Below are 22,918 nucleotides of genomic sequence, written 5' to 3'. Positions count from 1 at the left end.
ACTTGTACTCGGCAAAAGTGCTTTATCCGTACCGGATACTCGTTTCAGCCGGATACTCGGATCACCCCTAATATATACATACATACATATACATATACATACACACACACACACACACCTTTTAGATAACACTAGCAATTCTAATCCAAACAACGTCAAACTTGGCACTGCACTTACTTAAGTATGCTAAACACACACACATACACACAGACAGACAGACGTTCCTGCAATTTATAGATAGATATGGTAATTCTTGACTAAGATCCAGAGTATTTCCTTATTGCCGTGTGCGGTGCCGGCAGCGTCTGGTGCAGTGATGAGTTTGATCCAAACCTGCAAAGTGAAGAGATGTGGCTCCTCGACAAAAACACTATTTTTCTTTAAACCTTTAAAGGTGACATATTACGTATTTCCGTTTTTCTGTCATAGGCCTATCTACAATGTTATAGTTTTGGATTTTCATGTTAAACGTGACCAAATAATGAAGCAAAGGTACTTAAGAGATGTCTCCGTGAGCTAAAGAGTTTAGATTTCCAACTGTTCTGAACTCTCTGGTTTCAACAGTTAGTACTCTCGTCTAAGAGTTATGCAAATCTAAGCCAGCCTACCCCGGCCTTCTATGATTGGTCATCTGCTCCATGTATACAGGACTGGAGTTTTTTTTTAAGCTATTGTTAACTCTGTAGCTACATGTTAACGGCAGTAAAATATGTCATCTTGGCTGCCAGTGTTGTTAAATTCTCCCCGATTCTGGGTAACATTACTCCGTTCTTTCTGCCATAAATCATTTTGTGACATTTTGTTTATGATCATCAGAGGAACAAATTAATGAATGAATGAAGAAATTTATTTCAGGCATATCAAAAATAAACCAAACAAAACATCAAAGAAATGTACTATATAAATTAAATAAGCAAAAAATTAAATAAACAAATTAGAGCATTAGCCAACGTAGACATGTCTGAAAAGGATAAGGAAGAAGTATACACTTATTCAGTCCTCCCCTTTTCCATAACTTAATAATTAATTATTTTTATTTAAAAAAATTAAACCGTTTCAAAAACATATAAATATCCCTCATAACTTTAAAATCTCATGCGTTTTTTTCCTTTACTTGATTTACTAATCTGGGTTACTCTGGTAATCTCTGAGTTTTTTTCTGAATACTACCTCCCTCCCCGGCTCCGTTATTTAGTTTTTACTTACAATGGCCTTAATATGCCATCATAATATCATATCACTGTAGGTCACTGTATTCCAATTAATCTTTCAAAACTCTGTTGCAAATTAAAAGCTGTGTAAACTGCAATCTGGTGCGTTTACGCTGTAATACATCCCTAAGGGTAACACATGTGGAGGAATACTAAGCAGGCAAAACCCTTTGGGCTATCTCCAGCAGGCAGAACGGTGTTACATAAATATAGGGATGAATAAGGAGGGTGGAACATCACACTGTGTGTTTGGAGGGGCAACATTTGATTACTGGGCTCAGCAGCAGATAGTCATAATTCTGTTATAAATGCAGTGAGAAAAAATACTCTGGTTAAGGACCAGCAGAATTTTACCTTCACGTGATGACCTTATGCAAAAGGCTGCTCCTAGTCACGTTTATTCACAGAGAGGGGATTGTAAGATAGTTCCTGCAGTGTTTATGCTTGGCTTGTTCTATAGTTTAAAAGGGAGCTTCTGGTTTCCTTAATACCTAGGTAGAAAATATAAGAAACATACTATGAGACAGAAGATGAAGCTAAAGTTAAACTAATAATCTTGTAGCCATTGTATAGTATTCAAAAGGAGCCAGTTGAGGTGGTTTGGGCATCTGGTAAGGATGCCCCCTGGGTGCCTCCGTAGGGAGGTGTTCCAGGCATGACCAGCTGGGAGGAGGCCTCGGGGAAGACCCAGGACTAGGGGGAGGGATTATATCTCCAAACTGGCCTGGGAACGCCTCGGGATCCCCCAGTTGGAGCTGGTTGATGTAGTTTGGGAAAGGGAAGTTTGGGGTCCCCTACTGGAGCTGCTGCCCCCGTAACCCGACACCGGATAAGTGGACTAAGATGGATGGATGGATGGATGGATTTCAGCTTATACAAATCATTTCATATTGTAAACAGGCTTTACAACAGTTGACATGAACCTTTCCTACACTGGCACTCAGTGGGCTGTCATTGGTCCTTGCTTCCAGTTGATTCTCAGTGAATGTTTTTCAGGCTTGAGTCAGAGCTTTGTACAGTTATGTGTCCCTTAATAATGTTCCTCCAACCATTTAAAGGATAAGGCTTAAGTTATTCTTAATTGTTCTCACGAAAAAACCCCAAACCAAAAAAACTCAATATGTAAGTGCGTCTCTCAATACAGGACCTACCTACGCTGTCTGTAGCTCTCAGCCCCAAACCGGGCTTGGCGATATGGCCTAAACATGTACCACCACACCCAATTTAATCGATTTATTCCCCCTTAAAAAACAACTATCAAAGACAAAGGAATTGTTCAAATAAGTTTTATTTAAATTGTAACATTACAAATTGCAAGTGATCAAATTCTGTTATCCAGAGCGGACATCACCAACCTATGTGCATGGGTTGCCATGGTTTGTCATGGGTTGCCGTAACATTGAAGGCGTAAGTAACTATGTAGCTAGCTATGCTGATGACACAGCTTTCCAACATGGAGCCATAAGCTAGCTAGCTGATTAGCCAGCATACATTCTTCCTGTCACAGGGCAGGAAAGCACAATGTTATTTCCAGATTAAATAATCAGTGCAGCATAGAAGTTTTCTGAACTGTATTTACCCAAATGGATTTACATTTTTAAACATTGTCCTAAACCATACATTTGAATGAATTCATTAAATAGATTTATCGGCCAGTTTTAGCTCCAAGCCCAACTGGGATTTTCAGCGGCAGATTAATACACATTTAGTGCCCTAGTTAGTATTATCCAACAACAGGACACTGTATGAGTCAAAATAAACTACAATGTGTGTGTTCATGGAATAATGAACGAACATGTCACCCACTGCTACGACGTGGCTTACTGATGTCTTTTGAATGTTTTTTGGAGAATGAAGCTCTGTGGCCCAGAGGAATAAGACATATCAGGCCTTGGATACACACAGTAGTAGAACCAGTGCCTTTTTGGTTAGGGTATTTTCATAGGATTAGTTGACAGTAATAAAATATAGAAAATTACTATTTTGGTCCTTAAAAAGTGAGGTAGTGTGTTATATGTGTGGTGGATCAAGGTTTCATTGAAACTATTTTGATCCATGATTGTCTGCCATTTATGCAATTTACACTTAATATCCAGGTCTATTCCTTTTATTTCACTTCAAGGGGCTTTAAGATTGTCAGATTTATCATATTCCCCACTGTCTGACAGCATCACATATTGTGTATTAGCTCTACTGGAGGGTCACTGGTCAAGTCCCCGTACGGACCAAAGTACGGAGTGTGGACTGGTAGCTGGACAAATGCCACATACAATACAAATTTTCAACAAACAGTTAATTACTTTTGTGTCATTATTTTGATGGTCAAGAATGTGTGTTGATGTCAAATGGACATCAGGTTTTTGATATCAGTTCTTTTATGTGCCCACTGGGCTTTATTGAAGCAACATAGTGTTTACAACCTGTAAAATATTCAAACTCAAGATGCTATGTTTTTATGGTTGCTCTATTCCATCAGATGGAAATACTCTGCATGTTTCTACAAATCAGCCTAACATTTGGTACTCTAAGATCACCACTAGAAGACAATTATTTTTTTTTTAAAGAACACACATTTTGACATGAAAACAGTCACATTTATAATGTATAAATGATCTGAAAATTGGCAACAGCCAAATATCATTAGCCTTCAGAAATCTTCCTACTTGGAGGATAGAGGATTTCCAGTGGCTTTGTCCTACTGACAAATCAGGGAAATGTCCTCTGGGACTGCGAGTGTTGGCAAGGTTGTTTGCTGCTGTTTGTGTATGCTCTGCTGGTCAGCCACAGAAGGTAATTTGAGTGACTGTTTTTCTGTGTGTGAAAACAGTGGAGGTAGGCTATATTTGCTTTGGGTGATTGCATTTCTTGACTGATGTGCTCCTTTTGAAGGTTTGCCACAGTGTGTGTGTGTGTGTGTGTGTGTGAGTGTGTGTGTGTGTGTGTGTGTGTGTGTGTGTGTGTGTGTGTGCATACTTGGGAGTGAGCGAGTGAATTGTGCGTGTGTGTGCATGCGTGCGAGTAAGTGAGTGAGTGAGTGTGTGTGTGTGTGTGTGTGTGTGTGTGTGTGTGTGTGTGGTGTGTGTTGCACACATTTGCTTTTTGTGTGTCTGCATATATGCCTAGATGACTGTATACATCAGTTTATATTATACATGTGTATGTGTGTGCATGTGTATATGCCACGGAAAGAAAGAAAGGAAGGGTGAGCGGAATGAAGGGAAAGTGAGAGCTTGCCTGTGGCAGCTATTGCACCACACAGATTGTCCGTACCGAAGAAAGGAGGGTGTTAGCATCATTACTCCCTGGTGGCCCATTCACATGCAGTCAGAACAAGGTATTTAAATTGCTAATCCTACCCTTTTAGTACCCTTTACCATATGCAGCCTGTATTCCCATGTAGCTAGGCCATTTAGCATATATCTCATTGACTTGAACAGAGAGTAGGTGTCGGCCTGCATTATTACTTGGGCCCTGATAGAGCCACAGCACTCAGAGCTCGGCCCCTTGGCAGCTCTCTCAGCTCTGTAATGGACGGACTGAGTTCAACTCCCAGCTGTTAGTCTGAGCTCATTTTAATGGTGTGTTTACTACATGAAACCTCTATTGGCCACTTCTGTTAATTCTCAGGACAAAATGTACACATATGAAAGGCCTTTGTAGAGCAAAGATGGACCCTGTGTGTGTCAAGAGAAGTTATATTTTAGTAGTTGTTTTTCTCTTTATTTTTGGATTTTGTTGGAGAATTACATAGATTTATTGACAACCTTTTTAAGATGCACAAAACGTTCCCTACATTATAATTTGCAACATTAGCATGTTGCTATAACAGAAGGTTTACCAAGAGTCCAGAATCGATTTTAGGAAAGAAACTTTACTTAGCAGGTAGAGAGGGTTGTTGTTAATAGCAGGGTTCCTACTGTGCACATGTTGAAGTGCCCTTGAGCAAGGAACTGATCCCCAACCTCTCAATGATGGGGCCAGTGCATTTTATGGTAGCTTGCAGCTATTGGTGTGTAAGTGAGTGTGTGCAAGGGTCACTGAGAGACAAATTGTAAATCACTTTGGATAAGAGCTCTATAGAAACGCAGTCCATTCAGCATTTACCTGTGATGGCAAAGTCGCAACACTTTGTGAAATTTGCAAATCCTTGAGAGACTCCATATTTGCTATGTCTGCACCATTCCATCAATTGGAAATATTTCAGAAATCTGTTTATACTCATAAACATAATAGCATAAGAGCAAGCAAAATCTTAACAATTATATTGGCCAGACAGAGATATGCTGTGAATATTAACATTCACAAGGCAATGAAGTCGGTTTACAAAGTCAGTGAATTCCTTTGAAAATGCATGGCAAATTAGTAAAAGTCCAATAGTAAGGGAGCAGAAGTTTTGTAAAATTGAAACATGTATTTGTGTTTATTAAATTTACATCATATTTTTATATATGCTGGATACCTGAAAGGTAATACACATTTTAGAGCACAACCAGTTACGTGTCCTTATTGACATGTGGTATGGAAATGGTATCAAGCCATCCCTAATTATAACTAGGGCTGGGTATCTTTCAAAAAACCTAGTCAAGTAGAACTTTAGGATACACTTGACTTGAAGCTATCTACATCTATACACATCTAAGAGTGACAGGAGACTGTCATGAACATGTCATACAACATTATAAACAAGTCATAAATGTTTATGACCTAACGCTTCTTTTAGTAAGTGTCATTCAGTTTTGTCATGACAAGTTATGGTTATGGTTATGTGTCATGACAGTGTCATGTCATTCTTATGTAGCTACCTTGAAGTAAAGTGTTACCAAAGTTTATTTGTCCCCGAAGGGGCACTTGGTTTCGCACCAGATCAATACAAATACAACAATAAATAGCAAACATGTAAGAAAAACACATTTAAACATTATGTAAACTTAGTTCAAATTAATTAATTCAAAGTCGGTGCTGATATCAATACCATGACTTTGATATAGTGGTTCCTAAACCATACTTATTACATACACACATTCTTTTTTTTATTTTTCTGCTCCTACTACGGGAGCGCCGTCTCTGTGATTGGCTGTCTAGCGCTACATATTGTAGAGACACGCAGGAAAACAGACAAACATTATCAGATCTTGGTAGAAGCATGCTGGCTCACTGACGCTGGTGTCATTTACTCCTTAGGTATTTAAATTGATTATTGAATGACAAGGCATTTATTGATACTCAATACTTTAGAGGCTATTCTGTCAGTGCCTAAAAGTATTAAATTTGGTACCCAGCCCTAATTATAACTGAATAAAAAGCAAAACAGTTAAGATAAAAACAAATTCCATTTTCATCGTGGCCATTTTAATGTCTCGCATCTGCCCAAGCGGCAGTAGCGTGGCTGTCTGCCGGGATCCAGGCAGGGGAATGAACAGTCTCAGAGTGCGAAGCGAAGATTGGTTTTCTTCTTTTTCTCTCTTTAGGTTTGTGTTTTACAGACAGCTTGTGCAGCCACTGTCTCCTCTTCTGCCCAGACTGTAGTCTCAGGGGGCTCTGCATTATTCATCATCCTTCTTTTCTCTTTGTCTCTCTCCGTGATGCGTATCAATCTTCATTTAGCTTCATTAGACTGCATTAATCAAACAGGCTAAGGGGGAAGTGTCTGCATTGCTTGTCAGCAGACTTCTGTCCTTCCAGTCGTCTCTGCTGCTGCCCGCCGGGCTTTTCAGCTTCGCATCATAAACAGGAAGGTTTGAGAATGCATTGCTGTGAGATAGAAGATCTCCAACGCCGTGACCTGCGGCGCCTTACCCCCCACTTCAACACCCAACCCCCCATCACTATCGCCACCTCCCGAGAACACTCTGGGATGTGTGTAATGGAGAAAGAGGATATTAGACATAGAGCGCCCACAGAATTAAAATGCAGCAGGGACACTGATTCTCTGGAGGGCGCTGCATTTAAAGACATTTACCATCATTCCCAAACTGATACAGTATGTTACCTCTATTAGTGGGGACAAGAGGTCATCTGAGCGAATTTTAAATACTTTATTTGATGTAGAGTGCACTACATCAGAATCAGACGTGGTTTTATTGCCACAATAATAACTTATGTGGAATTTGCCTTGATGAAAGTTGCATACATAAACAAAAACATTAATCATTAATATGAAATAAATAAATAAATACAGAAAAAAAGCTAAAAAGAACATTATATACGTATATACAAAGTTACTCTTGCTAAAGAAAAAAAGGCTGAATTGATTGATTGCAAAATTAGCATTTGAATACATGGTATACAATGGGCATATGTACATCTACAGTACAGTACATATGAGAAACTGAAAAGACATGTAGAGTCTTAAAGGTCCGATGACATGGTGCTCTTTGGATGCTTTTATATAGACCTTAGTGCTCCCCTAATACCATATCTGATGTCTCTTTCCTTAAATTCAGCCTTGGCTCAGAACTACAGCCACTAGGGCCAGTCCCACAATGAGCTTTCCTTAGGACGTGCCATTTCTGAGTCTGTAGCTTTGGGAAGGAGAGAAATGGGGGGCAAGGTGGAGGCTGGGGGTGTGGCCTTGACCAACTGCCACTTTGCTTGTTTTAAAGCCATGATGGCTCTCTCTTATGGGTGGGCCAAATTCTCTGGACGGGCATAGCAGAGAAAGGATTGGTAGACCTTCGTCCTTATGAACTCATAAGGGGAAAGATTCTAGATTGGCCTATCTGAGCTTTCATTTCCTTAAAGGCAAAGCAGGATACCCAGGGCTCGGATTACACCCATTGCCATTTCTTGCCCCTGGGGGACCATAGGCAGGCTTGGGGAACTCATACTAATGTTAAAAAATCTCATAAAGGGACATTTTCATGCCATGGGATCTTTACGCTATTATACCCCATATTTTGGTGCTATGGATGGAGCTGAGAGAGATACAGCAAATACATCATCTGTTACTTTTGTCTTTTTAATAAAGTACAAGGTTATGGTAAGAGGAAACTCAAATCCAGAGCGGCTGCCTATTTATAAAACAGAATCTATGATGTTTTCCAGTTTATGAAAAACCCCTTGAGCAATACCATTTGAAATACACATTTATTTGCTGTTCTTTGTGTTTGTTCCATTCAAAACAAATCTTTCGATGTATTACAGAGAGCAGCACTTGGTGGGCTAAAAATACACGTCTTCACAGTGCAAGACATTGCTGCACATTTGAATTTCCTTCATAGAGAGACAATGCATCAGGGATCGGTGTGCTATTACTCCGCTTTGATCTGGCAGATTACATCTATGTGTCTTATTCTGGGCTGTCACTTCGCTCTGCACTCTACCCTGAATTGAAGGATTAAGCAGCTCTTTTGTGGCCATACATGCAGCTCACAGATTAACATACATTCTGGTGAGGATTGACAAGAATAACAACAAACTTCTGCATCCATCAGCCGACCAGACTCAGGAGAAAAATCTCACTAGATCTTCACAACCAGTGAGATTTGATTAATGTCACTTAAAGTACACCTGGTTTATTAACACAGTAATCCATATCGACAATGTTTTATTTACAGGGGTCTTCAACCTTTTTTAAGCCCTATTTTGTTGAGTTGCATATTAAACTAGGCCTAACATAACGTGTAGTGGAACCTTGCAACCCGTTCTCACTCTGAACTCGTAAAAAATGGATGTTTGGGTAGTGGCTGTCCGCGTCTGGTGCGGGAAAAAAAGGGCTCCCTCCGGCGTGTGTGTAGAACGTACTGGGGAGGGCAGCAGCTACACGGGGTTTAGCGAGTATTATGTAAGGGGGGGAATCTGCATAGGCAGGTTAGTCGGGGGGGGGGATAGGTCAACCATAGGACTGTGGAGGAAGGTGTGGCATTGCGAGAATGTAACCACCGTAATGTGTGCAGCATCATATTTACATTCATACATTAGCTAAGTGTCCTTATTTAGTTTATTTTTCCTTATGTGAGTTCTTCTGCTGATGACTAATCAGTGTGAACATCCAAATTAAAGAAATTGAAATGACGACTACAAGGACATAATTAGTCAAATCAGATTTTGAGCATAAGCAACTTACACAAGTATTTAATTTAGGCACCTAACTTTGTCTAATTTGTCTTTGAGTGTGTCAAAAGTATGATTTTTTTTTTAAATCTCCCACAGCACTGATCTGCCAAAACGGAAAGAATAACATTTCAAGGCAAAATTCTCCCTTGGTCGGTGACAGGGGAGTCAATCAATCAATAAATAGTCACTCAAGGATGAAGTTATCACATGTGTGGCTGCAGTCAACTGGATAAGCGCACACCCCGCCCAACTCAAGATAATACATATAATACATCACAAACCAATTTACATTTAGACGAAAACCCCATCTCAAGGAGCAAAGGAAAAACGAATATACATTTAGTTTACATACTATATCCTCCTCTGACATCACCCAGAGACAAACAACTGGAAAAAGGAATCAATCTGAAAATAGGAGACATTTTGAGAGCTGTCACTTAGTAATTCATTCTTTAAAAAGGTGTGTTGAATGAGAATCCTACATGTAGTCACACAGGGGCAAATATATGAGTAACCAGGACCCTCGTGTGAGGAGGGCCCAAAAATATGCTTGAATGAATGGCTGTGAATGCGGGGAGGGGCCCATAGAGAATGCCTTTCTACAGGGCCCAGACTTTTTGTGTTACAGCCCTGATAGTACTTGAGAAGATTGATGGCACTCTCATGTCTGTTGAGTTAGCTAGCTTAGCAGCTCAGTTGTTTTTATTTGAATTTATTTATTGTTTGTTGGCTCCTGTTTGTGCATCTACTATAAATAGCAGCACATTTGGGATATATGTATTTACTGTGTTTTTTACTTGTGTGTACAGAGCAGTCAGGCTTGGGAGTGCTGTGTGTATGTGTGAAATGTGTTTTGTATTTACTGTTTGTTTAAGGACCCCCTCAAAAATGAGATGATTCATCTCAAGGGGTTATCCTAATAAAAAAGCTCTTCAAAATATCTAGCCAGCGTTTTCCACAAAGCTCCTGTATAGTGCAGCATCACTCAGATACTGCCAGAGCAAAAATCATTGATAAAACAAAAAAAAGGAACTAATAGTACAAACAATAAAACATGAAGGAAATCACTACGTATGAAATATTTGATTGTTGCATATAAAACCATCAAAGGAATAATTATAATGGCCCTATGTTAACGATCTAAGCGCACGGCGTAGGGCACCTGGCGTAGGTGCGTTTAGGGTGTGTCCAAATCCACTTTTGCTAATTTGACGATTGTAAAAAGGTTCCGTGCGCATGGTTCAAAAGGTTTGTACTTAGTGTCTTCGTTATCTCACAGGTGCGTTGGGCGTGACCTGCAATAAAGCAATCAGAGGGCGTTTCTCAATCTGCGTTCTTCTATGGAGTTGTGTTCTTGAAAAACGTCATGTTTGGTGGCCAAAGTACTGACCCAATACACAAGTTTTGCGTTTTGCCAAGAACACTTAAAATACCTGGATGTGATCTCGACACGCCCATTTTACCGAGGATACATCGGATGGTAACTTGTGTGAACTTGGCCGGGCCAGTATCCCAGCATTCAATTCGGGTGTAAAGCCCGTATGGTTTCCGGTAAACAGATTTTCACAATTTACGTCTATTATTAAATCAATAAATTCATTTTTAAGATGTTTTAAGGTGAGAAATCAGCTGCTGTTGTTATATATATGTATATATATATATATATATCGCCCTCCTCTATCCTCCTCATCCTCTCGCAGGCTCCTCTTCTGCTTCTCGTTAAAGTATACCGACGGCAGTGGGTAACTTTACCTAGTCCATCTATAATGAAATTCCTATTTTAACGTTTCTTTTCTGCTTTCAATTAAAAGTGAATCCCGAACAATGTTACAAGGATTTTTTCTCGCCGTTGTGTCGTTATTTATACAGTTATTGGCCCGTGATACTTAATAGCACTTTAAATGAAAACGTAAGAAAACAACAAAGGTGGTGTGCGTCCATGCTTTATTCTGAATAGACACATAAAAGCTAGCTATAAAGTGGCAAGCACCCTCTATGCTGGGGGTGTTGCGCAATAACAGGAAGAACGCTTCGTCTCAAAACTGTTAACAGCGTTTTGTGTGCTTCTGAACTTGCGAGTTCATTTTTCAAGGTACAGCCAGCAAGTACGGTCCCCCCAAGAACACAAGTCCGTTCTTTGCTTACTTGGTATTGAGAAACGCCCAGAGTGTCATCTCCCATTCTTTTAAAATGCCAGGCTATCCCAGTTCAGGGGATTAGAGGACTCAAGCTCGGGGAGCAGCCAGGCAGGAGAAAGTTAGCGTTGAGGATTTATTAACAGAAAAACCAGGCAAATACAAACGGGATCCATAAAATTGTCAAAAAGAAACGGCACAAGGTGTACAAACTGGAGCAGGCAAAAAACAAAGTCCAAAACCCCAAACTCCTCAATCCAACAAGTCCAAAGAGAAAAAGATGACAAAAACAGTAACACAGAATCCACATGGGCAATACAAACAAAGAGACACGCTAACCAGACAGACACAAAAGGACCTGACACAAGACAAGGGGAAGACAATGGGCGTTTCTCAATACCAAGTAAGCAAAGAACGGACTTGTGTTCTTGGGGAGACCGTACTTGCTGGCTGTACCTGGAAGACTGAACTCGCAAGTTCAGAAGCACACAAAACACTGTTAACAGTTTTGAGACTAAGCGTTCTTCCTGTTATTGCGCAACACCCCCAGCATAGAGGGCGCTTGCCACTTTATAGTTAGCTTTGATGTGTGTATTCTTAATAAAGCATGGACGCACACCACCTTTGTTGTTTTCTTACGTTTTCATTTAAAGTGCTACTAAGTATCAAGGGCCAATAACTGTATAAATAACGAGACAACGGCAAGAAAAAATCCTTGTAACATATTACGGGATTCACTTTTAATTGAAAGCAGAAAAGAAACGTTAAAATAAGTATTACAATTTTAAATGGACTAGGTAAAGTTACCCACTGCCGTCGGTATACTTTACCGAGAAGCAGAAGAGGAGCCTGCAAGTGAGGAGAGCCAGGATGAGGAGGATAGAGGAGGAGGGGATATATATATATATATATATATATATATATATATATATATATATATATATATATATATATATAACAACAGCGGTCAAAATTGTTTTAAATATCTTACAATTGTGGACCTGGCTTTCCTCATCCATTGATGTTGCTGCAGTGGTCTGTCTAAATGTGGGGCCAGAGGGGTCTGTCTAAATGTGGGGCCAGAGGGGTCTGTGAGCTGACTGACTGACCGGCTCGCAAGAGTCATTCCCAGCTGGCGAGCTTGCTACGCCCGCTGGGGATTGTGGAGCTTTCCAACTCCGAAGGCTTTTTTAATTCACCATCAATTTTTGTTGAACTGCCAATATTCAAAATATACACAGCTGATTTCTCGCCTTAAAACATCCTAAAAATGTATTTATTGATTTGATAATAGACGTAAATTGTGAAAATCTGTGTTCCGGAAACCATGCGCTTTACACCCGAATTGAATGCTGGGATACTGGCCCGGCCAAGTTCACACAAGTTACCATCCGATGTATCCTCGGTAAAATGGGCGTGTCAAGATCACATCCAGGGATTTTAACTGTTCTTGGCGAAATGCTAACTTGTGTATTGGGTCAGTACTTTGCCACCAAACATGACGTTTCACAAGAACACAAGTCCATAGAAGAACGCAGATTGAGAAACGCCCATTGACTAAATACAGAGGGTAACGAGGAAACAAGAGGCAGGTGACACAAGGGCTGGGAAACAGGTGGACAACATCAGGTAATCACAAGGGCGGGAAAACATAACAAGAAAGCACAGAAAACCAGACTATCACAAGAAAACAGGAAACAACGTAATACAAAACAAGATAGAAAATTATCCAATCACAAGGAGACAAGACATGAAACCAAAATACCCGATCAGAATCGAACTGGGGCCTGTTGCACGACACCAGGATAAGGGATTAAACCAAGATATTCCAGTTATACTGGATGAATTTAGCACGAAACCAGGTTGAATTAACCCCAGCCAAGTAACCATGGAGATTCATTCTTTGCGGCCTTAACAGCCAGGCTAAGATTAATCCTGGCGTCTCATGTGTTAAATCAGTTGCCGCTCTGATCCGACATAAACGTGTTTAGCAGTTTTTCTGTTGTCTTCTAAATGTGGCTCACGGTCATCCTCCGGGTGAGCCACATGTCGGATGTCAGGCTTTAGTTGACCAGCGAGGTCTAAGGAAGTCGGACTATCGGAAGCACTTTGAAATTAATTCGTTGAGAGACAGGGAGTAAGCAGGTTCTTTAGGACAGGGAGCAATGTGGTCCCAGAAGTGCGAGTGAGTGAGCAGGCAAGCAGCAGAGTTCTGGATGACCTGAAGTTCATTAACAACTTTGGAATGATGTACCATAAAGAGTGCTATTGGTGTAGTGGAGTCTGGATGTGATGAAGGCATGGACCAGAGTTTCAGGAGAAGAAAACCAGAGAGGATGGGCAATGACTTATTGAAGAAGCATGAATAGCTGTTTCCGGATCGGAACCAAAGGATTGGACCATTTATGCAACTGCCATCCTTAGGCATGGTTATTTGCAACGGAGAATAAAGGCCTGTTGTGTTTATGGAGCATTAAGGTTTTACAACCAAGGCCAGCTCCGTAATGCCATCTGGTATCTTTGTATGAAAATGGAGAGTATCTGATTGTGTGCAGTATATTTTACAACTCTATTATAAAAAACCATCTATTTTCAACTCAGTGGGTCAGTAGGCATCAGACCCATTTCATGATCATGCCGATGTGGTTTATGACACTTGCCAAAAACGTTGCACAATACAGCACAGGTCTTGACTGTTTGACACAATGCTCATGTTCTATATTAGTATTATTATTATTATGCTCTATATTCATGTATATATAGTGTTTTTTTATATTACTGAGGTCTTTCATTTGTTTTGATCAGGCACAGCTGGCCCAGTTTCAAAAATGCTTGTTTCTTCTTCTTTCTTTGTCGTAGCAACTGATTTCTGTGACACTTGGCTTGGTGTTCAACTCCGGAGCTAAAGATGATCTATGTACTGTAGATGACAATGAATGACTAGGACCGGAGTGCGATTCACATTTGCCATCACCATGATAATAGATGCTTTTGAACCATGCTGGCTGGCCTGTTCTGAAATAAATAGTCAGATAGCAGAAACCCTTGGGCAGAGATGAAGGACAGAAGAGATGTCAGAGAGTGTGAACACAGCCTTGTGACTGCAGCCACGCCACCACGAGGCTGAGGGCCTCGGCTCAAAGCTCCACTTCAGTAGGGGCTGATCATTGTTACCGTTTTGGGTCTTTTGGGTCCACTACATAACACTGTTTCCAAACTGGCTCTGCATACTAACTATTAATCACAGAGATTGCTACTCCACTGGAGCTAGCCAATTGAAAATATTTTCTCATCCAACAATGTTTCGTCCCCTGTGTTCCTTAGAGAGTTCATTCTAAATGTTTGCAATAATAGGTGTTATTAGTTTTTTTTTAATAATTCAAGCTGCATTACCATCCTGATAGCAGTGTATTGCCTGTGCTGCAGAAGACAGATTTGGTAGTGGGCGTTTGGGAGTTTTTTTTTAACAAGGCTTCACCCTTCAGTTTTAATCAGGGATCTTGACATGTGGCTGGTTTTGATCAGCAGAGCAGGGGAAGGTGCTGGAGAGCCTTTCCTGAGTGGAGAAGGGAGGTGGGGCGTTCATTGAGCGCTCTGCAGACATTGCACATGGGCAGAAGGGAAGATTTCAAGTCTCGCTTTGGGTACAATAACTTATTAACAATGGCAAACATTAACACAGATTAACCATGGCAACTGGTTTAAATTAGACAGTTATAGTTGTAGAATGAGCCCCACAGATGTATTTCAGGTGTATTAGTTTAATGTTGCCGCGCTTGTGGGGACAATGAACTGGTAATGCTATACATTAGCATCAATATTTTACATTGTTAAACATGTGCAATGAAATATACTGGAATGTACCAAATGCTCATTGAAATATAATGGGGTTTTGATTGATATACACCAATACACAGCAAAGCAGAAATGAAGGTGCCAGAGTGCTTTCTAGATGTAGGACAGAGGAGGCTTTAAGACCACAGAATAGAATAAAATAGGCAGAAATCTGATCCATAAGAGTAGAAAAGTAAGAACAAAAACATGAGTTTTTCCAACTAATTCTTGCTCTCCCCATGCTAACGCAGTTCATTTTGCTTTGCTCTGTTGTTGAGACACAAGACACGGGAACTTTACTTGGGTCTTGAGGAGCTGCAGCATGCAGCATTCATCAAAGAAAACTGAAACATAAACTACCACTGCTAATTTCTTCTCCGCTGTTAGTTGACAGCTGTCTGCATTCTCCTCTCTCTCTCTCTCTCTCTCTCTCCTTAGTCTTTTCCCTATGTGTTCAACACATTCTCTCAGATGCTTGGCTATGTGCTCTTGGTGTTGTTATTGACGCTAAAAGTCTCCTTCAGTGTCAGATATAAATGCGCTTGGTCGGGACTATTCCCTTCGATTTTGACGCTCTGGGTCGGGACGTACTACGTCTAACTGACATGCGGCACAAGAACGGGACAGTTAGGTTTAGGAATATATCGTTGTTAGAAGGTATGTTTCCGTGACACGCGGGACAAGAACGGGACAGTTGGGTTTAGGCCGTGGTGTAGTCTAATGTATTGTATGGGTGTACTGTAGTGTATATATATATATTGGCCAGAATCTGCCTTTTTGAGGGTGGGGGGCATATCAAAGTGGGGGGTCTGGGTGTCCTCTCCCAGGAAAGTTTTCAGCATAAATAACTTTGTTTACTGTATTGTAGCACCCACCTGGGCAATAGCATTACGACGCAAAACACTCACCACAACGACTTTGTCCTCATCATGTGTTTGGTTGATACTCAAACTTTGGCTGATCATCAAAGACAATATACAAAAAAGGTGTCCATCTGCTCCATGCTCAGATAAGACAAAGGCACTGATTCAGTCATATTGGTTGTTGTTTGTTCTCGTCCCTAGGCTCTCCATACCGAGATAAGATCACTATTGCCATCCTGCAGCTTCAGGAGGAAGGGAAGCTGCACATGATGAAGGAGAAGTGGTGGAGAGGAAATGGCTGTCCAGAGGAGGAAAGTAAGGAGGCCAGCGCTCTCGGGGTGCAGAACATCGGAGGGATTTTTATTGTCCTGGCCGCTGGACTTGTCCTCTCCATATTCGTAGCCGTGGGAGAGTTCCTCTACAAGTCCAAACAGAATGCACAACTTGAAAAGGTAAGAACTTCCTCTGACTTTAATCTCTGCTTTGTTACTGTATTTACAACATTGATAGCAGACTTTCTTATTATAACCACATATGCTATGAAAGGAAGTCTCATGGCAAAAATACATCTATAAATGCTAACAAAATCAAACAAAATACATGCTGCTAAATATGTGTTCTGATTTATAATTTAAGGAAATCATTTGTTTGCCAATTTGCGGAAACTCACACTATAATGGCAGTGCTATATAATATACAGTAAGATAAGGGTTGGTTTCTTTGCATTTATTCACTTAGGCCCAATGGCGACAACGAGATAAGAAACGTGAGGAATTCTGCTGTCACCATGGATCCAAGCTAGACTTTAACCACCATCTCAAATGACATCAAGAAAAACTCCAGAAATGTTTTTTTTCTATTGTAATCTAGAATGGTCTATAACTTCCCCCAAAACTATTGATCTGTTTTTATGATTTTTTTCCTGGCACTCCTGAGGGAATGGGAACACTAAGAGCAGTTTAATAAAACATTTGGAGTGCTGGTAGTAATATACAGTTGGATCACAGGCACATGAGCCATGTCATCGACAGCCCCATCACTAACACACAGCTCCCCACTTCTGCTGTCCATTTCCATTCTGCTAATAATGTAACTATTCTCACTGATTTTAGTTGTGGCATAAATAGTCTTTTTTAAATCAGTGCAGTAACACAACACAAGATTGAGTTGTTTGACTGGAACTACCTTGCTATATAATATATAATTAGTGTTATATAATGGCCTGCACCATCAGAGAAATACTTAGGGAGACTGTAAATACATAACAAAAAAATAATGAAACAGTGAAATCTTACCAAGAATATAGAAACCTGGGTTAAGTATGGACCCAGTTCTGTCATACATGCTCAGTTTCACTTAGTCCAGTTTAAAATCTTGAGCCAGTTAATAACTTGCTAATTTATTTCCTATGACTATCTAATGAATAAGAGAGAAAAATATTTGACACTTACAGTTGTACAGTTTTTTTTATCACCATTGTTAGCTCAAAAGATGTCAGTGAAAAGCGGGGTGCCCCAAACTGTAGACTGAACAGAAAAAAACTGTATAAACATTTATCAGAGTAGGTGGTGGAGAATACTTTGTTTCTTCAGCAAAGAAAATACAAAAGAAGAAATTGTACTTTATTGTACGTTAGGAAAACAATTCTTTAAATGGGAAAAATGCCTTATTTCTTTGTCAAAAATGTTTTACTTTTAATATTCAGATGTATTTTTTAATTTAATTTCAGTTGTTATAAGACATATAGCATACTGGGATAATATTTGAACTATCAATTTGAATATAACTATATGCCTAATGTACACACATTGTATAGTGTGTAGTATGTGGGAAACCAGTGTTAATACTGCACATTAATGAAACAATGGTTATTCATACATGCTACTTCGACCATTTTGTAAAACTTAATGAATATGAAGTCAGAACATTTTAGAAAGCCGTTTCAATATCTCGTAAGGTCACACTGTCAGACTGATTAGGTTGGCACCATCTAGTTGAAAATATTTTCTAAAATCTTTGAGGGCACAATTATTATTATCCAATACTTTAAGTGATGAAAGACAGCCGAGACCCTTTAACCCAGTCCTCTGCCCGTGTTATTTTGCCCTAAAAGTAATAGGCAGTCATGGGAGGAAATTAATTGCAGTTTCTGGAGCTAAACAGTACTTATCCTGGAAGAGTTCAGTAACAACTTCTTTCAACATTTGATTGTATTGATTTTACAGTGTTTTAGCTTCACCCAGTGACCCTGTATTGCCGAGTCAGATACGCCTGTTGTGTTATTCTTTTGAGTGAATACACTCAGAACACACAAATATGTTAACACGCACGTTTGAATGCACACACACACATATAGTGTAAGCAAACATACACATCCCAATGCTGTGCCGGTAAATCAATGGGTTGAAAGCACAGCGGTAAAGAAATATTGCATCATACCAAGATATTAATGTTACTTTACCACAGCAATATTTACCTGCTAAAGAGGGCCCATGACTTGCAGTCAATAATGGCGGTTTTCCACTGCGTGGTATCTACTCGACTCGCCTCGGGTCTACTCGCTTTTTTTGGTTTTCCATTACGAAAAAAAGTCCCTGGGACCTGCTACCAGGTACTTTTTTTAGTACTACCTCAGTCGAGGTTCCAAGCGAGCGGAGGCGAGCCCAAAAGGTGACGTGGAAACCTGCAGACTACTGGTTGGTTGTCACTTATGACTGTGTTTTTAGCAAACAAGAGTGCGGAGTGTGTTTTCAGAACAAACGGGACATTTAAAACAAATCAAGCCGGACACCGACAGATTATCCACTTTCTGCACTATTCTCACTTTTCAACGGTTCGGGCTACTAGCGGCTTCATGTCGTTTCCAATATTGCACACTGTTACTTTAAAAAACAAGACAAAATATATAACTAAAGTTTTTATTTAGCTTTTCAAGTAGTGCATCAAACCCTCCCAAACTTCCCTATCTTCTTCCTCTGCACCCCGTGACAGTGTCCCCCCGGCTCTGCTGGCCCAGATGCATCCCAGTCGTTGTCATAAGCCTGTCCGTGACTCTCATAAAGATTATACGAAGACCAGCAGGTCAGAGCCAGAGATGTTACCGGTCGGACGTCACACACAAGACGGTCTGCGGCGGCGGTTTTGCAGAGCGTGAATGCTCTGAAACACAAACAGTACACAGCAAACATGTTGGTGTGTAATCATGGTTGCTAAAGTTCATCTACTTTATATAGCGCATAGTAAATACTGACTGCGACGTTGAACACATGCAAATGTTAGCTAACGTTACCAGGAAACTTAACTTACCCTTTTGTGTCGGCGAACAACAGTCATGTCGACGTCTGAAATCCGTCAGTATTCCCAAACTACTGTTTTTTTTAGCGGTGATTTTCGTTGCTTCCTTCAGCTTCTTTTGAAACAAAACATTTCTTCTGGCTGCGGCAGGTAGACGACGTGCTGTTGTGACGCGCGCTGAAAATTACGTCATCACGCGTTGCTATAGTGACCAGCCACGCTGAGGCTTTACTCAATCTGCAATGGAAAACGGAAGTATAATGGGCCGAGGCGAGCCGAGGCGGGCCGAGGCGAGCCGAGGCAAGCTGTTACCAGCAGTGGAAAAACGCCATAAGTGACCATAAACAAGCAAACATCAATTGAAAGAAGAAATCATTTAAAGCAGCTTTTTTTTGCTGCGTCTACTAGTGTAAGTATTTGCCTCAACACATAAAAGCTAATCGGTGCTAATGGTTGGTGTTATTGTTGGGGGGAAGCTTTAAAATGGAAAGAAAATCTAAATTTCTGAAGGGATTTTGGCTTTTAGATGGTTTACTACTGAAATTAAATGAAACCCATACTCAAACTAATCATACATTCTATCATTACTTATGGATCAAATTGTAGTGAAATAAAGTATAGCCTGAAACTAGCTCAAGGAGCCATGGGGATCCCCATACTCCACGTTTGGAACCACTGGCCTGACGTATATTATGTGTACATGGGACCCACATAATGTACCCCTGGCAATGAGGCATCCAGTGGTATATAAGGTGCTTATTGTCAGAGGTATTAAACCCCTAGTAACCCAGCTGAACATTATATGGTACTTCAGCTGTACATTAAAGTACCCGTTGTAGCCTTATTGCCTGCTGTACATTACATTAGTGTAGTATATAAGATTGATATTGTAGTCCCCATTATTCATGAAAAACACCATAAATAGTTAATATGGGTGACTTCTGACACCAACTTGATATGTGTAGTACTATTGGTATTTTCTCAGGTTGGTGCGGGCCATCACGTTAGCAATAAGTGTTCCAAATCAAAATTATTACTGGGATTATGTATTATTATTCTCATAAGTACTGCACTTTGTACATTCAGACATAATTTGAATTGTCCAACAAGTAATCACTTTAGACATTTCATATCACACATATATTGAATAATATTCAATAGCACACATTTAGAATTCAGATAAGTCATTCATGCCGCGTTTCCCCCAGCCTTCATAGTAGGTTTGTATATCTATCAATGTAATGAGTATCAGGTTATAATGGAGTATATACAGTAAGATACAATATACACAGTGTGAGTGTGAGCTTCACAACAGCACTGCTCCAACAACATTAATTCCTAAACAAGCTTAAGCTTATTCGGAACAGTTACCTTGTTACGATATGATTGTAACCAAGTAAATAAGAACAGCCAGAATGAATAGTCCCAACAGGCACCTTGCAGGCAAAACAGAAAAGCACAGAGTCTGACATACTGATACCCAAGGTTTAAAGTGACAAAATACCACCTAATTATAAACCTCATAATGACAGCAAATTTCTTGCACACTTGTTTAATGCACAAATGCCACTATTGTCGCATGTTATGCACTCTGCTATGTGGACGGTCCCTGGATTGCAGTGGGCAATAATTGACACACTGTCACTCGTTTGCTTGGGATTACACACAGTGATTTACTTAGTATGTATGTAGACGAAATATGATCACTAGACTAGAATAAAAGAGGCATTGAATAATACTGGTTTTGAAGGCTGTTTAAAAGCTGTCTATAGCTTGTATGTGCTGATTTTCATTAACTTATTTTTTGACGTTTTGAGGGGCGTCAAACTAATTTGAGTTCAAGAGCCACATACCCCTAATTTAAACTCAATTAGGCCAGACCAGTAAACCACTCCAGAAAGATCTGAAACTTTCTCTGCCAAAGACTTTCAACTTGATGTTGGCATATGCAAGTTTTTGCTTGCTTTTGCTATGACAGCGTTTTGAGGCCGTTGTATGTTACGGAGAGAGGGGTAATATTCAGAGTAAAAATAACTCTGAGATTAAAGTGGTACATTTGGAATTAGAATAAATTACTGCTCTGCCATTTTTACGCTTTGCAAAGTCATCTTGTGGGCCTGGTTGGATCCTTCAGTGGGCCGGTTCTGGCCCCCGGGCCATAGGTTTGACACTCCTGATTTAGACCATCATGGAGCTCAAAAGCTCTCCACTGAAAGTGGAGTCAACTTGACCCAGTCAACTTAAGTAGTTTGAAACTGTTTCTCAGCTATTTGAAGTAAGCTTAATATGTGATTTCTTAATTTCAGACTGTTGGTGGTCTATTGAGTCCACAATCACTTTCACTTTGATGTAGTCAATAACAAAGCTTGCTGTTTTCTGCTCATAGAGCCTACCTAGCCCACAGGGCATATGATGCATTGCAGCTTCTGTTCTCAGTGTTGTACCCTCAAGAACAGCCCAGCTAAAAAGACAGGCTGATTCGGCTGTCAATGATGACCTTAGTAGGCAAACACAATATTTAATTCAATTTTATTTTATTTATAGTATCAATTCATAACAAGAGTTATCTCGAGACACTTTACAGATAGAGGAGGTCTAGACCACACTCCAGACTATAGGACTTGAGGACTGGTTTACATGTCACATCCACTGAAATCTGCATTTTGTTGTGTTGCCTATACGTACAATGATGTCTCTGTGGTGAAGACATATTTATAGTAGGGATGTCCCGATCAGCATTTTAGGCCTCCGATCCTTATCCGATCTTTTAACCTCAAATCCGATCCGATTTCGAGTCCCGATCGGATATTTTGCCTTTAGTATTGAAATTGATCGAACTCAAATATATCTTGAGCAAGTAACACAACTTTTTATTAGACTAATATTTTATCAAAAAGCATTACTATTTTAAATGTAAATCCCGTGAAATGAAAAATCTTACCCAGAATTAAAGATCAGCTTCAATTTAATATTTTAGACAAAAGTAAAAAGAACTGACTTGGTACAGTATTATAAAAAAGAAAGTGCTATCCAAAATCCACTTTAACTTATAAGTGCTTAACATAGGCTGCCATAAAGTCAATAAAAATAAAGTGCACTGACCACTGAGCAAATATAAAATGCACTTGCTCATCTTAAATATGGTGTAAACAGTTTGACAAATAGTCACAATCAGTGGTGTAGTGGTAAAAAAAGAGGTGGGTAAACTATAAATTCAGTGATAAAGTGGGCCACGGCCTACCGGTGGATCCTGATGACATTGCTATAGGCTGTCATTTATCACTGGTTGTTCCCTCATAGGTCGCACAATAATATGCACATAATGTATAAACCATCTGAAGTAGACTGACCCAGTTTCTGATCCTGATGAAGCTAGAAGTCTGTATGATATCAACCTTGTAACATTATAAGAAAAACAATTATCCACTATCTTACGTAGATAACCTACATTACCTACAATCCTAAGCGTAACAGCAACGGTTCTGATTGGTACAACGTGCTGTTACCATAGAAACGTTTACCGTAC

The 22,918-nt window shown here is 40.0% G+C and overlaps 1 protein-coding gene across 5 annotated transcripts in view; it reads left to right on the top strand.

The window, feature by feature from the left end:
- The window catches only part of grik2 (glutamate receptor, ionotropic, kainate 2), a 254,762-nt gene that overhangs the window by 215,871 nt on the left and 15,973 nt on the right, over positions 1 to 22,918 (top strand). For 3 of the 5 annotated variants that reach the window (XM_034873461.1, XM_034873462.1, XM_034873465.1), the window contains 2 exons: positions 16,300 to 16,550; positions 16,837 to 16,864. In XM_034873461.1, the coding sequence (XP_034729352.1) occupies positions 16,300 to 16,550; positions 16,837 to 16,864 (279 nt within the window). Of the gene's footprint in view, positions 1 to 16,299; positions 16,551 to 16,836; positions 17,107 to 22,918 lie in introns of those variants that run through there. The other 2 variants (XM_034873464.1, XM_034873463.1) reach the window with 2 other exon arrangements.

This window comes from Etheostoma cragini, chromosome 6, assembly GCF_013103735.1.
Source record: "Etheostoma cragini isolate CJK2018 chromosome 6, CSU_Ecrag_1.0, whole genome shotgun sequence".
Lineage (NCBI taxonomy): Eukaryota > Metazoa > Chordata > Actinopteri > Perciformes > Percidae > Etheostoma > Etheostoma cragini.
Note: the sequence above shows the minus strand (reverse complement) of the source record. Positions and strands in the feature narration are given on the sequence as shown.